The sequence below is a fragment of the Microcaecilia unicolor genome, chromosome 1 (assembly GCF_901765095.1).
Source record: "Microcaecilia unicolor chromosome 1, aMicUni1.1, whole genome shotgun sequence".
NCBI lineage: Eukaryota > Metazoa > Chordata > Amphibia > Gymnophiona > Siphonopidae > Microcaecilia > Microcaecilia unicolor.
In genome coordinates this window covers 686,092,638-686,109,879 of record NC_044031.1, presented here as the reverse complement: position 1 = coordinate 686,109,879, position 17,242 = coordinate 686,092,638, and the positions used below count along the sequence as shown (strand labels likewise).

General features: G+C 44.0%; 1 protein-coding gene across 1 annotated transcript in view; it reads right to left on the bottom strand.

Moving 5' to 3' along the window:
• ACSBG1 (acyl-CoA synthetase bubblegum family member 1) overlaps positions 1–17,242 on the bottom strand; it is a 63,722-nt gene that overhangs the window by 19,680 nt on the left and 26,800 nt on the right. Inside the window, exons 7-10 of the mRNA XM_030191580.1 lie at positions 14,572–14,753; positions 9,644–9,877; positions 6,034–6,251; positions 13–152 (exon numbers count right to left, since the gene is read on the bottom strand). Coding sequence (XP_030047440.1) covers positions 13–152; positions 6,034–6,251; positions 9,644–9,877; positions 14,572–14,753 — 774 coding nt within the window. The remainder of the gene's footprint in view (positions 1–12; positions 153–6,033; positions 6,252–9,643; positions 9,878–14,571; positions 14,754–17,242) is intronic.

Genomic DNA, 17,242 nt, shown 5'->3' with positions numbered 1-17,242 from the left:
GAGAAATGGTACCTTCAGGGTCAGAAGCATGGATAAGAATTTCTTCTTATCTCCAATCAGCATTGCATTGCTGATAATAGGCAGCTCCTTCTTCACTTTGTCTTCAATGGGAATTGGTGGCACATTCTCCCCTCCAGCCGTAATAATTAACTCTAGGCATAAAACAGAGGTAACAGTTTGCTGTTGTTCATATCTCCACCGCTATTTCAGCTTTCAGGGGCAAAAATCACACAAGTTATGCAAAATTCTGGGACTTATGGGCCTCTAAGCAATCCATGAATGATGGTACAGAACATGTTCCGCGATGACATCTATTTGAAAATAGAGGACGCCATCTTGGAACAATAAGCCCTGGTAAAGCAACGAGGAGAGTGTTACTGACTACTATAGTAAGTGTTGATTTCTACTGAAATTGGTGATTTTAGAAGAGACCTGTAGCTCGAGGGACCCTGCCAATCCCTGACAGTTGATTTTTTTTTTTTTGTTACATTTGTACCCCGCGCTTTCCCACTCATGGCAGGCTCAATGCGGCTTACATGGGGCAATGGAGGGTTAAGTGACTTGCCCAGAGTCACAAGGAGCTGATTTTCTTGAGAACTCTATGGAAGTCATAACAGAAAGAACAACACTGTTGGTTACATTTGCTCTGGAGCTAGGTCGAAATAACATATTTAGACTTTACTTCCGCCACATGAACTCACTATTCCTGGGATCAAAAGTACAGATTTTTCTGGATCTCTCGAGAGACACACAAAGAAGAAGAAAAGAGTTTCTATTATTAAAAGCAAGAGTTCTTCGAATAGGAGGGACTTTCCTTTTAAAATTTCCTTGTAAATGCAATGTTTCTCTGAATTCTACAAATTATATGTTTTTTGACCCAGGAAAATTGGTAGAATTTACTTCTTCTAAAGAATAATGTTGTAACAGTTCTTGATCGTAGCGCTTAGTCTCGGCTGCTTCACTCAGGTTCCCTCTGCTCTAGTTTGCAATTGTTTCAATCAATTTATTGAGTTTAAAATTTAAATTTCCTAGATCTTGGATCAGTAATTGTGGACTAAATAATTAATATTTGTTTTTGCCTATTAGGATTTAATCGCTTGTTTATTTCTTTAATTCAAATTCATGTTATACTAGTAGAAATTAGAAAAGGCCCGTTTCAGGCACAAATGAAACGGGCGCTAGCAAGGTTTTCCTCGGAGTGTGTATGTTTGAGAGAGTGTGTGTGAGTGACTGTATGAGAGAGAGAGAGTGAATTTGCGAGTGTGTGTGTGTGACAGAGTGAGTGAGACTGTGTGCGAGTGTGTGTCTGTGAGAGAGAGTGTGTGTGACCTCTCCGCTTAAGCATTTATTCTATAAACTGTGCTCAACTTTAGGCGTGGCTTATAGAATACTGCTTAAGCGGGCATTTTTCAGTGCTGATTTTTCAGGCACCATATATATAATGTAGCCCTATGTGTACAGATACACATGCGGCCAAGAGCACATGTGCTTTTGCATGATCTGTGAGAAGGGCATTCCTAGGAGGATAGTTTGGGCAGAGCTGGGGTGGATTTGTATATTTTATAAAACATGGGTGTACATCACATGTACACATAAAGGGAGGATTCTATATATGTCGCCTGGAAAATCTACAGGGAAATAATTTTCACCTAAGCGTATTCTATAAGATTTAGGCGCGGTATATAGAATAAGCTTAGTTGATATCCCAGCACCTAAAACTATGCGCATCCATTTACACCAACAAAAACATTGGTGTAAATCCCTTCACATAGATTTACGTGGACTGGCCATATTCTATAACAATACATGTAAATTTGGGGAAACCCACACCTTGCCAATTACCACGCCCCTTTTTGGATGTGCACATTAGAATTTAGGCGCAGTGAGTTACAGCATATGCTTAGCGAGTTATGCACATAAATTCTAATTATTGCCAAGTAGTGCTCATTATTGTTAAGTGCTGTTATCAACACTGATTAGCTTGTTAAGCCAATTAAGTTATGCGCATTGTTATGAAATACACTTCGATTTAGGCGCGGCATGCTAGGCGTGACATATAGAATCTGGCATAAAGGGCAATTCTGTAAGCTGTGGCTAAAGTTAGATGCCAATCATATGCATATATTTATATAATAACAGCTCTTATGCTCGTGATTGGCACCAATAACTGGTAGTTACACACACAAGCACTGGGTGCTATTCTCTAAAATGCACACTTGAGTCCCTTAGGGGATTGTTTACTAAAGCTTAGCATGCACTAATGGAATGAGTGCACGCTAAATGCTGTGTGTCCCATTTAATATCTATGGGTCAGATGACACTTAGCACGTGCTAATGTCCATTAATGTGCACTAAGCTTTAGTGCACAAATGGGTGGGAAGACCACACCTATGAAAAGATGTAAACAGGATGGAGTCGGTGCAGAGGCTACAAAATTGGTCAGTGGTCTCTTTCATAAAACGTATGGGGACAGACTTGTACACTTCACTATCATGCTTATTTTCAAAAGAGAAGGGCGCCTATCTTTCGACACAAATCGGGAGATGGGCGTCCTTCTCGTTAGGTCGTCCAAATCGGCATAATCGAAAGCCGATTTTTGGACACCCTCGACTGCTTTCCGTTGCGGGGATGACCAAAGTTCACGGGGGCATGTCGGCAGGGTAGCGAAGGTGGGACTGGGGCGTGATTAGGAGATGGTCGTCCTCGGCCAATAATAGAAAAAAGAAGGGTGTCCCTGACTAGCACTTGGCCGACTTTACTTGGTCCATTTTTTTTTCATGACCAAGCCTCAAAAAGGTGCCCGAACTGACCAGATGACCACCGGAGGGAATCGGGGATGACCTCCCCTTACTCCCCCAGTGGTCACTAACCCCCTCCCACCATAAAAAAAGTTTTAAAATACTTTTTTGCCAGCCTCTATGCCAGCCTCAAATGCCATACTCGGGTCCATCGCAGCAGTATACAGGTACCTGGAGCAGTTGTAGTAGGTGCAGTGTACTTCAGGCAGGCGGACCTGGGGGGGGGGGGGGGGGGGGTTGGGGGGCTCAGCACCCAAGGTAAGGGAGCTATGCACCTGGGAGCAATTTGTGAAGTCCACTGCAATGCCCCCTAGGGTGCCAGGTTGGTGTCCTGGCATGTGAGGGAGAGCAGTGCACTACAAATGCTGGCTTCTCCCACAACCAAAGGGCTTGGATTTGGACGTTTTTTGAGATAAATGTCTTTGGTTTCCATTATCGCTGAAAACCGAGGACAACCATCTCAAAAACGACCTAAGGACGGCCATCTCTAAGGTCGACCTAAATGTCAAGATTTGGGCATCCCCCGGATGTATTATCGAAACAAAAGATGGGCGTCCATCTTGTTTTGATAATACGGGTTGCCCCACCCCTTCGCGGCACCGTCCTTAGAGATGGCCGCCATTAGAGATGGTCGTCCCCATTCGAAAATGCCCCCCCACGTATACTCTGGAAGAAAGGCAGGAGAGAGGGGATATGATAGAGATATTTCAGTACTTCTGTGGCATTAATGTATAGGAGGTGAGCCTCTTTCAAATGAAGGAAATCTCTGGTATGAGAGGGCATAGGATAAAGTTAAGAGGTTAAAGACTCAGGAGTAATCTAAGGAAATACTTTTTCATGGAAACGGTGGTGGACGCGTGGAATTCCCTCTCGGTAGAGGTGGTGGATACAAAGACGGTGCCTGAATTTAAGAAAGCGTGGGTCAGGCATGTGGGATCCATTAGGGAAAGGAAGAGATAGTGGATGGTGCGGATAGGCAGACTGGATGGACCATTTGGCTCTTATCTGCTGTAGTGTTTCCATTAATGTGGGTGGATCACGGGTATGTCTTGGGCATTTCGCCTAGTGTCATGCACAACTTATAGAATAATACAAGATGTGTATGTGGCACGGTGTACTTAGGTGCGCCCAGTTATGCCTGTCATTGAGTTGACACAAGGGACTGCGTACCAGTGTCACCTTATAACTGTATCCTATAATACTTAGGTATGCCTAAACGCCATTATAGAATAAGCGTTAAGTGTGGCTTTCTGTGGTGCCTAATTTATGGCACCAATTTAGAGAATTGCCACCATATGATTTGTGGTTTATTGACATTTGATAAAATCTCCTTTAGTTGCATTTGTATCCCACATTTTCCCACCTATTTGCAGGCTCAATGTGGCCTACAATGTTCCTTCATGGCATTTGCCACTCCAGAGTAAAAAGGTACAGTTGATATTAAATGGAGTACATGGATTACATAATAGATTATATGATTAACATAATGGATCGTCATTAGTTACAAAGCAAATCAAAGTGATTTACAATAAAAGTTCAAGCAGGCAGAAAGGAAAACCATAAGATACAGAATAGGTATCATTGATTCCGAAGGGACATGCAAACTACAAGATAGCAATTGGCCACTGCATTGCCCAATGCAGACACCCCCCATCACTGACACAAGGGTAAAAAAAATAACTCTTTAATTTAAGTTTGGATATGCTGAAAGATTGCTCTGTGCGAAGGGTCAGGGGGAAGGCATTCTGTAGAAAAGGCTCCAAAAAGTAGAAGGTGTGGAAGAGTAGCCTAGTGGTTAGCGCAGTGGACTTTGAGCCTGAGGAACTGAGTTCAATTCCCACTGCAGCTCCCTGTGACCCTGGGCAAGTCACTTAATCCCCCATTGCCCCTGGTACAAAATAAGTACCTAAATACATGTAAACCACCTTGAATGTAGTTGCAAAAACCTCAGAAAAGCAGTGTATCAAGTCCCATTTCCCTTTCTAGCAGAGAACACACACATACTGACCCATTCTTCAAGCAGCTATAAATCTGAGTGAGAATTTGCACACTATTGGGGTGAGTGCTCAGACCCTATTTTGCCTTTAGAAATCAGGCATATAATATGTGCTTTCTGACATTTCACATAAGCTCCATGTTATGAAATTACTCCCACATTGCACAAATTTTCTCACATACATATACACCTGTTCTGAAGAAGCAGGGGACACAATTCACCCAGATTTACACAGACCCCCTAATGCTTTTGTCGGCATGCAAAGTTATATATGTGTACACTCCCATGCAATGTTATAATAACCATTTTCCACATGAAAAGCATGCTTTTACATTCCCAAATGCTTTATAAAATTACCCCATGAAGACCCAACATTGACATTTCCAAGATGAATAGCAAAGTAGTATTCGGTCACTCTCTCGACTGACTGATGCTCATTAACTTCTAGTTTGTGTATAACAATTTGGGGAATAGACTTGGACCAGCTCTTGTAACAGCTGTTGGCTTATAATACCTACGTTTTATTTCGGTGCTACTTTTCATAGCCCTAAATCATATGTTTTTCTCTAGCCAAAGTCCTGGTGTTCTGTGAAATTGAAACGTTTGAATAACATGAGTGGTTAATAGCCACATTCTAATTAAAATGCTAGGTGAGGGGCACAGGAATGTAACATGGAAACATACCAAATAATGGTGGCAAATAAGAACCATTCAAAGGTCTGTTTTACATGGAATGTTGAGATGGAATTTGAGACGTCCAGCTCGGGACATTCCCAATTCCTTCAATAGTTGCTTTGTTTTTATTACCTGGACAGCTTATAATCTAAGTTGTACCTGAGGCAATAGAAGGTGAAGTGACTTGCCCCAAATCACAAGGAGCACCAGTGGAAGACATGAGATTTGAATCCTGGTTTTCCCTATTCTCAACCTACTACTCTAGCCAGTTGGCTACTGGTTACTCCTTCACTTGTAGTCATGTTGTTACCAAATTGCTTGGTAAAGTTTTGTGTACTGAGGAATTAGTTAATTCACCCTTGAGACACTCATATGTTCAATGCCAGCAGCATGGTGGTATTTTGGAGTTTTCTCCCTTCCCATCATTTCATAGGACAGGTACAATCTCTAACAGATTGGGTACCCAAAAGGAAATTCATGTTCAGATATTCTCAAGCAAATCTCGCAAAGAGCTGTTGTGGAATAAGTTATTAATCTCAGTGGCATGTTGGCCTCATATTTTACCTTTAATTCTTCCAGTCACATACAGGAAACCTTCCTTGTCTAGTTTTCCTAAGTCCCCTGAATGCAGCCAGCCTTCGTCATCAAAAACTTCTCTTGTTTTTTCTTCCATATTTAAATATCCCATGAAAACAGTTCTCCCCCAGAAACAAATTTCTCCATTGCCATCCGAATCTTCATTAGATAATTTCACTTTACAGCCAGGTACTGGTTTGCCACAACTAAAACAAAAACACAGAATCAAGTGCACAGAAATCAAAGGACATATATTTTAGCTACATGTATTTTGATATTAAAAGTCGTGTCTTAGATGAAACTTTGTCTCAGCAAGTCCCAGGGATCACACAGCCATATAGAAGAGGAAATTGCACATCAATTCTCTTGTGTGGTGGTGTCAGTCGGATTCTAGCATGCTGCTCAGACAGTGCACACAAGTTCTAGAAGGAGAAAAAGTTGTCTGTAGTCTCTTCAGACTAAAAAGCAGTGCTGAGAGTTTGTCTCAAATAAGACATCCCTCAAGGTTAAAGAGGTATGAGATCTAGGATAGGGGAGTTAGCAGGAAAAGAGGGAGCTTACAAACAAGACAAAAATGAAACTGTTCTTGCCCCCGGTGGTGGAGGCAGGGCTAGTGCTGAGCAGACTTCTATGGTCTGTGCCCTGAAAATGACAGATACAAATCAAGGTAAGGTATACACAAAAAGTAGCACATATGAGTTTATCTTGTTGGGCAGACTGGATGGACCATGCAGGTCTTTTTCTGTTGTCATCTACTATGTTACTATGTAATAGTGCATAGGTGCCCTTTTGGCACTTTAATGGGTAAGTTTGCATTTATGCACATAAGTGCTAGTATTCTGCATTGTTCCCGCTAAGTTATTCTAATACTATTCTGTAGCATATCGATGCAAGGGGGCATACACATGGGTGGAGTATGGGCAGATGCAGGAAAACCACAAGAGTGGAAAGAACACCAAGGTCCCACAGGGAATCACACAATAAAACGAAATGTGGGAACAGGATCAGGCTCTTCAAATCAGACCAAAGACGCTCAATGTAAATTGTAAACTTTTATTGAGGGTGACTAAACACGGTACCATATTTCTTTCTAGCCTTCCAGTGGCGTCCAGAAGCGAAACTACTCACAACACTCATGGCCTTTTTAAAGACCACTATATTTTATATTTAAAACATCCATCACTGAAGACAAAATAATAGCGATTGTCTGACACATTTATTAAGACTCCTGAAGAAGGCAAGTTCAGTGCCAAAATGTGGTACAGTGTTGAGTCACCCTCAATAAAAATTTGCAATTTACATTGAACATCTTTGGTCTGATTTGAAGAGCCTGATCCTGTTCCCACACTTAGTCTTATGGAGTATGGGCAGTACATAAGTATATGTGGGACTTGGAGAATACTATAAGTTATGCACATCCCGGTCACATTAAAGTGACCACAGTTAGGCCACATCTATGGCTAGTGTAACTGCAGTCTAACAAGAAGCACAAAGGGCTCTCAAGAATGGAATCAGTACACTTTATTAATGACCCAACATGGGTTGTGTTTCGGCATAAACCCACACCTGCCTCAGGAGTCAATCAACCAAGCTCCGCACTATGAATTCATTATCTTTAGAGCAGACTTCCACTGTGATGAACCCTATTTTGTGAGCAATAACTTTAATATTCAGCAAGCTTGGTTGATTGGCCCCTGAGGCTGGTGTTGGTTTACGCCGAAACATGGCCCGTGTCAGGTCATTAATAAAGTGTACTGGTTCCATTCTTGAGCGCCCTTTGTGCTTCTTTTTGGACTGTTTGTGCTGTGTACTCTGACCCTCTCCGTTGTATGGTAGTGTAATTGCAGGCCATAAAGGTAAGGTGCGCCAGCACTAGGTTACGCTAGTGTTCTATAACAGAATCTGGGCACCCAGGTGCTCTTATACAATAAGCTCCCCATCAGCAGGGCAGGCGTTAGAGGGTGGAAAACAGGATCATTACTGTGGGCCCCCAGGCCTGACTCAAGTTGAAGAAAGAATAACCTGCATGCGGACTTTGGGGCCCCCTCTCCAGGGTCGCCGAAAGGGGGGACTGGGGGCAAAATTGCCTGGGCCCGGTCTCAAAGGGAGGCCTGGTGCCGGCGTCTGTCTCCCTCTTGCTCCTGTTGGGACCCTGGTGATTGCATTAACAAGATAACCCAGTCCCAGGACACAGGAGCTCTACCAGAAGGGCATTCCAGAGATTTAGTGCTATTATCAATAGAGGGGAAAGACAACATCAAGTATTACAAAGCAACATGGGACAAGATGGCTACAACAATGTTACAATAAGTTATGGATTGTTAGAATGTTGGGGATTAAGGAAACGGAGCACCTGGATGTCTGTTATGCAGGGCAAAGGTACCAGTCTAACATACTGAAAAATAGAAGAACTTTCCTGATGTGTTGATGTGTTGCCACCACCACAACTTCAGCTGCTACTACAACGAGGTTTCTCACCTGACTGGGAGCCAAGGAGGGGCAGTGGGGGGGGGGGGGGGGGGGGTTGAGGGCATCGGGGAGGGGTGTATCAGTCAAGGATGAAAATAATGTGGGCTGAAATGTTTTTGTGTAATTAACAGTACAGAAAGCTTTTATTAATAATGTCTGTAGAGTTTGTTCTCCAGAGTGAAATGTATTTCAGAGATGTTATAGTTTGTTATGTTACTTATTGTAATAAATAAAAAAAAAATAAAAAAAATTGAGCATAGACCTAAAGAATGCCATAAAGTAGACCAGGGGTCAGCAACCTATGGCACATGTGTCCGCGGGAGGTGGTGGAGATGAAAACGGTAATGGAATTCAAACATGCATGGGATAAACACAAAGGAATCCTGTTTAGAAGGAATGGATCAATGGAATCTTAGCGGATATTGGGTGGCGACGCTGGTATTTGGAGAATAAAACCAGTGCAGGGCAAACTTCTACGGTCTGTGCCCTGAGAAAGTCAGGGACAAATCAAACTCAGAAATACATATAAATTATTACATACCATGTAAAATGAGTTTATTTTGTTGGGCAGACTGAATGGACTGTTCAGGACTTTATCTGCCTTCATTTACTATGTTACCACGTGCCACAAGGTGGTATGCCAAGAGATTTTGTGTGGCATGCATGGTGGTTGTCAGAGCAGAGGGGAAGTCAGTAGCATGCTTCTAGCTGCTGACACAGGACCCCCGTGCATGCTCAGTTCATTAACTGAGCATGCCCAGGGCGTGCTGGCATCAGCAGCTAGATGCTTCGCTGACTTCCCCACTCCGACAGCATGGGGAGCTCAAGCAGATAAAATCTTCAACTGACGGGGCTTGGGCACCCCCACCACTCAAGGTATTAATTTTAATGCGGCAGCGGTGGGGAAGAGAACGGGACAGAATGAGGAAATGCATGATGTCACACGATCATTTATTGTCATTCAATTGGCAAAAGTGGCACACACTGTACAATAGCTTGCCTACCCCCGAAGTAGACCATGTCATTAAAAGGCCAAGTATCCATCTCTCCTTCTTCAAATTATATTAAAATGGGTTGTTATCTTTCTTTTGATGCTTTTTGTTACCATCCTTATTCTTACAGTATTTACCTTCCAAGCTTGTGGACCTGTGGACTAGACATGATGTGTGGGCCAGCGGTCTCACTCATTCCATATGCTTCATACAACGTAATATTAAGGCCCAGGAAGAATTCCAGTGTCTCTGTCATGAGAGGAGCAGCTCCAGAAAAGTATTTTTCACAGTGAGCAAAGCCCAGTGCACTGCGGATTTTTGAAAGCACTAAATAATCAGCTAATGTAGTCAGGAAAGGCTTCAGATTGCCACTGAATGGAAATATTAAAAGATACAGTAACAGATTATTAGAAAGCAAATTGAATTTTCATAATAACGTGAATTCAAAGTGGGAAAGTGAAATAATAACCCTTCCTTTGGAATGGAATGTTTTGTGCACTCAGGTTTCTAGTTTAGTTGCCAAAGGCTCGCATACCTCTTCCACTTACACTCCAAGCTCTTTGAGGTAGGATCTTACTTACCTATTACACTTACAGGATTTGGGATTATACTGCACGGACTGTACTGATATATTGAGTGGACTGGCAGCATGCACTACGCACGTTCTTAAAATAATAATATGGGTAAGTACATTTGTACCTGCTTTTCATGTGAGTAGATTTTTTTTTTTTTTTTTTTTTGGAAAATGGCATATGGAGATTTGAAAATATGATCTGCATGTGTTCTTTTCCAACCTCATCCAAAATACATCCTGGGAACACTTCCCCTACATGTGAGAAAAACAAGTGGCCTTTCAGTCATAATAAGAAAGAGTGATGTTCAGATAGCCAATGCGTGTAAATCCCTATATCGTTTCTTCATAGTTTTCCTTCATTACAGGTTAGGTCAGTGGTTCCCAAACTTGGTCGTGGAGGCACCCTAGCCAGTCAAGGTTTTAGGACACCCACAATGAATATGCATGGAGAGATTTGCCCTACCTCTATTGTGTGCAAATTGATCTCATGCATATTCGTTGTGGGTATCCTGAAAACCTGACTGCCTAAGTGTGTCCCAAGGACTGGTTTGAGAACCCCTGCACTGTCTGTATAGAGCAAAGATGTTCCACATAGCATGGGGTCTCAACCCCATCCTGCTGCATACACATTAATTACATTACATTATATTACCTATTACTTAAATTCAGTGCAGTGGTTCCCAAACCTGTTCCTGGAGGCAGCCACATTGACGTACCGAGGGCGGGGCGGTTCGCCCCGGGTGCACGCTGCAGGAGGAGTACAGGAAGCAGCTGCACGGCTGTCGGCTCCGCCGGCTCCCTCTGCTGTTAATTCTTGTTCCAGGGCAGAGGGAGCAGGGAACCGGCGGAGCCAACAGCCGCTTGGATGCTCCCAGCACCCCTGCAGGTAAGAAGAATGCACCCGGGAGGGGGCTTGGAGGTGATGTGCCAGGGGGGGTGCACAGCGGCAATCCGCCCCAGGTGGCAGCCGACCAAGGAACACCACTGCCCAGCCAGTCGGGTTTTCAGGATATCCACAATGAATATTCATGAGAAAGATTTGCATTCACTGCCTCCACACCATTCAATGTAGATTTACTACAGAGTGCTATCATGTTACTGTGCACTAACATGCATTAATGTGCATTATTAAGGCTGAAAGAAGCAATAAATAGGGCCACAGACCTTTATGTAAGGAGAGTAAATAAAAGCAAGAGGAAAAGGAAACTGATATGGTTCTCCAAGCAAGTGGCTGAGAAAATAAAGGCTAAAGAGTTGGCGTTCCAGAAATATAGAAAATCTCAAGAAGAGGAACACGGGGAGGAATACCGGATGAAACTGAAAGAAGCCAAGAGAGAGGTACGTCTGGCGAAGGCGCAAGCGGAAGAACAAATGGCTAGAAATGTAAGGAGGGGCGACAAAAATTTCTTCAGGTATATTAGTGAAAGAAGAAGGACTAAAAAGGGAATTGTGAGACTAAAAGATACAGCGAACCGCTATGTAGATAATGATGAAGAAAGAGCCAATTTACTAAATAGATACTTTTGTTTGGTTTTCACTGAAGAAAATCCTGGAGAAGGACCGCGAGGGACTGGCAAAAGTACACCTGAGAATGGAATGGATATAGCACCGTTCACGGAAGAGAGTGTGTATCAACAACTTGGAAAGCTAAAGGTGGACAAAGCCATGGGACCGGACGGGATCCACCCCAGAATATTGAGGGAGCTCAGAGAGGTCCTGGCGGGTCCTCTTAAAGATTTGTTTAATAAATCCTTGGAAACTGGAGAGGTTCCGAGGGACTGGAGAACGGCGGAGGTGGTACCTCTTCACAAAAGTGGTGATAGGGAAGAAGCTGGAAACTACAGGCCGGTAAGCCTCACTTCGGTTATTGGAAAAGTAATGGAAGCCATGCTGAAGGAAAGGATAGTGAATTTCCTAGAAGCCAACAAGCTGCAAGATCCGAGACAACATGGTTTTACCAGAGGGAAATCGTGCCAAACGAATCTCATTGAATTCTTTGATTGGGTAACTGGAGAATTGAATCATCAACGTGCTATAGACGTAATCTACTTAGATTTTAGCAAAGCTTTTGACACGGTTCCTCACAGGAGGCTCTTAAATAAACTAGATGGGCTGAGGATAGGTCTCAAAGTGGTGAACTGGATTAGGAACTGGTTGACGGACAGACGACAGAGGTTGGTGGTAAATGGAGTTCGCTCGGAGGAGGGAAAGGTGAGTAGCGGAGTGCCTCAGGGATCGGGGCTGGGCCCGATTCTGTTCAATATATTTGTGAGTGACATTGCCGAAGAGTTAGAAGGTAAAGTTTGCCTATTTGCGGATGATACTAAGATTTGCAACAGAGTGGACGCCCGGGAGGGATTGGAAAGCATGAAAAGGGATCTGAGGAAGCTAGAAGAATGGTCTGAGGTTTGGCAATTAAAATTCAATGCGAAGAAATGCAAAGTGATGCATTTAGGGAGTAGAAACCCACGAGAGACGTATGTGTTAGGCGGGGAGAGTCTGATAGGTACTGAGGGGGAGAGGGATCTTGGGGTGATAGTATCCGAGGATCTGAAGGCGACGAAACAGTGTGACAGGGCGGTGGCCATAGCGAGAAGGTTGCTAGGTTGTATAGAGAGAGGTGTGATCAGCAGAAGAAAGGAAGTGTTGATGCCCCTGTACAAGTCGTTGGTGAGGCCCCACCTGGAGTATTGTGTTCAGTTTTGGAGGCCGTACCTTGCGAAGGATGTTAAAAAAATGGAAGCGGTGCAAAGAAAAGCTACGAGAATGGTATGGGATTTGCGTTCCAAGACGTATGACCAAAGACTTGCTGACCTGAACATGTATACCCTGGAGGAAAGGAGGAACAGGGGTGATATGATACAGACGTTCAAATACTTGAAAGGTATTAATCCGCAAAAAAATCTTTTCCGGAGATGGGAAGGCGGTAGAACGAGAGGACATGAAATGAGATTGAAGGGGGGCAGACTCAAAAAAGATGTCAGGAAGTATTTTTTCACGGAGAGGGTGGTGGATGCTTGGAATGCCCTCCCTTCGGGAGGTGGTGGAGATGAAAACGGTAACGGAATTCAAACATGCGTGGGATATGCATAAAGGAATCCTGTGCAGCAGGAATGGATCCTCAGAAGCTTAGCTGAAATTGGGTGGCGGAGCAGGTGGGGGGAAGAGGGGTTGGTGGTTGGGAGGCTAGGATAGGGGAGGGCAGACTTATACGGTCTGTACCAGAGCCGGTGATGGGAGACGGGACTGGTGGTTGGGAGGCAGGAAATACTGCTGGACAGACTTATACGGTCTGTGCCCTGAAAGACAGGTACAAATTCAAGATATGAGTTTATCTTGGGCAGACTAGATGGACCATGCAGGTCTTTTTCTGCCGTCATCTACTATGTTACTATGTTATTTACTACAGGGCCCATTTTATGTAATGGGACCTATCTATTAATAGTGGGGGGAATTCTATAAATAGTGCTCAAAATTCAGCACTGGAAAAAAATTGGCACCAAGCACAATTCTATAAAAGCCATGTGCCCTATATAGAATTGCGCTTAGTAAGGAAGAATTGCGCTTAGTGCGTAACTTTTTGGAACGCCCCTGACACACCCATAGCCACACCTCTTTTTGAGTTATGCACTATTAGAGTTAGGCATCATGCTTTATAGAATAGATGCGTGGGCAAATTTTAATGAGTGCCAATCAATGTCAATAATTGATTGCTAGCACCTAATTATTGATGTCTTTGGCTTGTTAGCCAATTAATTTGCATGCACATCTCAGGAACATGCCCAAATTCTGGCATGCAAATCTAGGCACCAGGGGAGTGTTTGCTAACACCATTAGTGTGCACTACTGCACTTCAGTTAATGTAGCCCCAGGACCGCTGCCGTCCCCCTTCATGATTGTCGATGCTGCCGCCCTCCCACCACGATCATCACCACTGTGGCCCCCCTCGGATCACTGCTGCTACTGCAGTTCAAATACCTTGCCTGGCGGGGATCCCGAGGCCCCGCCAGCAGAAGAGGTCTTCCTCCAGCGCTGACTCTTCACTCTGCTGATTGCCTGCCCCTGTGGCTGCTTTTCCTTTCAGGGCATGCTCGGTTTCAAAACCGAGCAGGTGCGCCTGAAAGGAAAAGGAGCCACTTAGCAAGCAATGGGCACAGTGAAGAGCAGTGCTGGAGGAAGACCTGCAATGTATGCTCCTCCGGGTCCTCCCCAGCCTCCAAGGGGGGTCCGGTGCCAGTTTTCTCTCTCCTGCTCTTGTCAATCACTTGGGTCCCGTCAGAAGCAGGAGAGAGAGAGAGACTCTGGTGCCAGGCCCCACTTGGAGGCCCAGGCCTGGAAAATTTTGCCCCCTTGCCTCCCCCTCTCGGCGGCCCTGTGTAGCTCTACATCCAGTTATAGCACCTGCTGAGCCTCATGGAAATGATCTGTTTTGGAGACTCTGAGGATGCTATCTCTTTTATACTGACTCTGTTTTTTATACTCCGTTTGTACCTCCTTGGACTGCTGAGATTTCTCTCTAGGCTAACAGACATCGCCCAGGAGAGCATCTTCTTTTTAAAAAATCCAGACTGCGCAGATACTTCTTTTATCCTCTCCATGATCTTTTCCCAAACCCGTGGCACTCCCATGTGAGATGTTGGCTGGGCCTCTTTCAAAGTGTTGACCAAAGTTCCCTATGAAAGAAAGAGAACAGATTCTAAATACTCCAGCTGATCACTGCTAGCTTTCTGTCCCCAGTGATCAGACAGAATGCAGGACATAATACTTGGTGTGTGTATATATATATATATATATATATATATATATTACTACTGGGAAGCTCCAGGAACTGCTGACACCAAGCTATTAGTTACTGTTTTCTGGTTAACAAGAAAAGAGAATGCAATACATTATGCCTCAACCCAAGTAAAACCAAGCTTCTATGTGTCCCCAGCACAAGTGGGCACATACCTGATATCAAAATCTCTTTTGGAAAATGTGAACTCCCCCTCAAATCACAAGTCAGGAACCTTGGAATACAGCTAGATTCAACACTCACTCTGATCCCCCAAATCCAAGCAACCTTCAAGAGCTGCTTCTATCATTTGCGACAACTATGCTGCCTCTCTCCTTACATTGAGAAGACAAGTCTTGTCTCAGTTGTGCATGTCATGATAACATCAAGACTAGATTACTGTAATGCACTCTACACTGGTCTGAGTACAAAGGGTCTGCATCAGCTTCAATTGATTCAGAATTCTGCAGCAAGATTAACAGAAGGTTGCAAGCGATGTGACCACATCACACTATTTTTGCAAAAACGTCACTGTGTACCAGTACAGTACAGGGCTAAATTTAAAACTATGTCTGATCGTCAAGTCCCTTATAGGAAATGGTCCAGAGTGCTTGAAGAACAGAATCTCCCTCTACACACCTCCAAGGTCCTCCCAAGGAGTACCCCTAACCACACCCTCTCCAAAGGACATCACACGATGTGATACCCGCCAGCGAGCGTTCTCTGAGTAGCCTCCACACTCTGGAATTCACTCCCTGCAAAGCTTTGCTTAACACGAGACTATCTCCACTTCAGGAAGCAGGTGAAAGCTTGGCTCTTCAACCAGGCCTTTAATAGAAGTAACTAACTTGCTAGTCACACACACAAGGAGTGACACCGGCTGCACATACTGTAGCAGGACTTGCTTATCCACTCCTATCCTAGCTGAGATTGTATTCATGCACCTTTCTGACTTCACATGGAACTTTCCTTAAATTAGTCCCCTTATTTTCTAACTCATGTTACTCCATCTTCTGTTTCTATATGTTTCATCTTTGCTAGCACCTTATGCTGTCTATTAAAATGTGTTATTGGGTATAGTGTTGACATTAGAATGTAGCATACTATGCCATATTTATTATTTGAATATTTTTACTGCTGTAATTATCTATTGCCTGTTTGACTTATTCTTGCTGTACACTGCCTTGGGTGAATTCCTTCAAAAAGATGGTACATAAATCCTAATAACTAAGGGGTCCTTTTGCAAAGGCGTGCTAGCATTTTTTACATGTGCTAAAAATAAGCACGCGCTAAATGTTAGAGATGCCCATATATTTCTATGGGCATCTCTAGTGTTTAGTGTGTGCTAATCATTAGCGCACACTAAAACCGCTAGCATGCCTGTGTAAAAGAACCCCTTAAATAAATAAAAATAGGGTTGATATTCAAAGTGATAAATAGCCAGAAATGGCTCCTGGCCATTTAAATCACTAGTCTGAGGGTTTAGCGGGCATATTCAGTGGCATTTAACCAGATGGTGCCCCTGAAAATGACTGGTTAGCACCTATGCTGAAAGCGGCTACTTTATGGGCTTGTCGTGATCAGAAATGGCACTTAGATGGATAAGTGCCAATATTCAGCCCTTAACCAGCTATGATAGCGCATAAATAGGACTGCTTAGAACACAATCCTATCTTTATGTGATTCATCATAGCCAGTTAAGTACTGAATATCGCACTTAACTGGTTACATTTTAGTCACCCGAGTATGCCCTGATATTCAGTGCAGGTTCCTGGATATGACCCAGTATTGAATATCTGGAAATAAAGCTGGCAACAGTCAGCAAAATGCTGACCACCACCCAGTGGCAGCCCTAACATTTGGCTATCTGAGGTGGGGGGCCTCAGGCGGTACTCTTTTGGAGTAGCATCCAGTCCTATGCCCGCCACCCTCTGGCATCAATCCCCACCCTTCCTTCCCCAAATTTACATTCTTTTCTTGCTTTCCAAACGTCATGGCGGCAGCACTTCCCATATGCTGCCCTACCGTCAAGCCCTTCTCTCTTATGGCCCGCCTCTCTGATGTACTTCCTGTTTCCTCAGAGGAGGGGTGGACTGCAGCATAGAGAAGAGGCCGAGGACGGCGGCATGGCTGCATATGGGAACTGCTGCTGTCCCGACTTTTGGAAAGCCGGAAAAGAAGGTAAATTTGGGAAAGGAAGGAAGGGGGAAGATGTCAGACTGGGGGGGGAGGGGGGAGAGTGGAACCAGGGAGCAGAGTGGAGCAGATGCGGCAGACATCCCCTCATGTCAGGCGGCAGACTGTCTTGGCCTGCCCCTGCCACCACCAGCTAATATCGACCCCTAAAATAATATAAGGGCAGTACAAATCTTATGCTGGTTGCTGAAT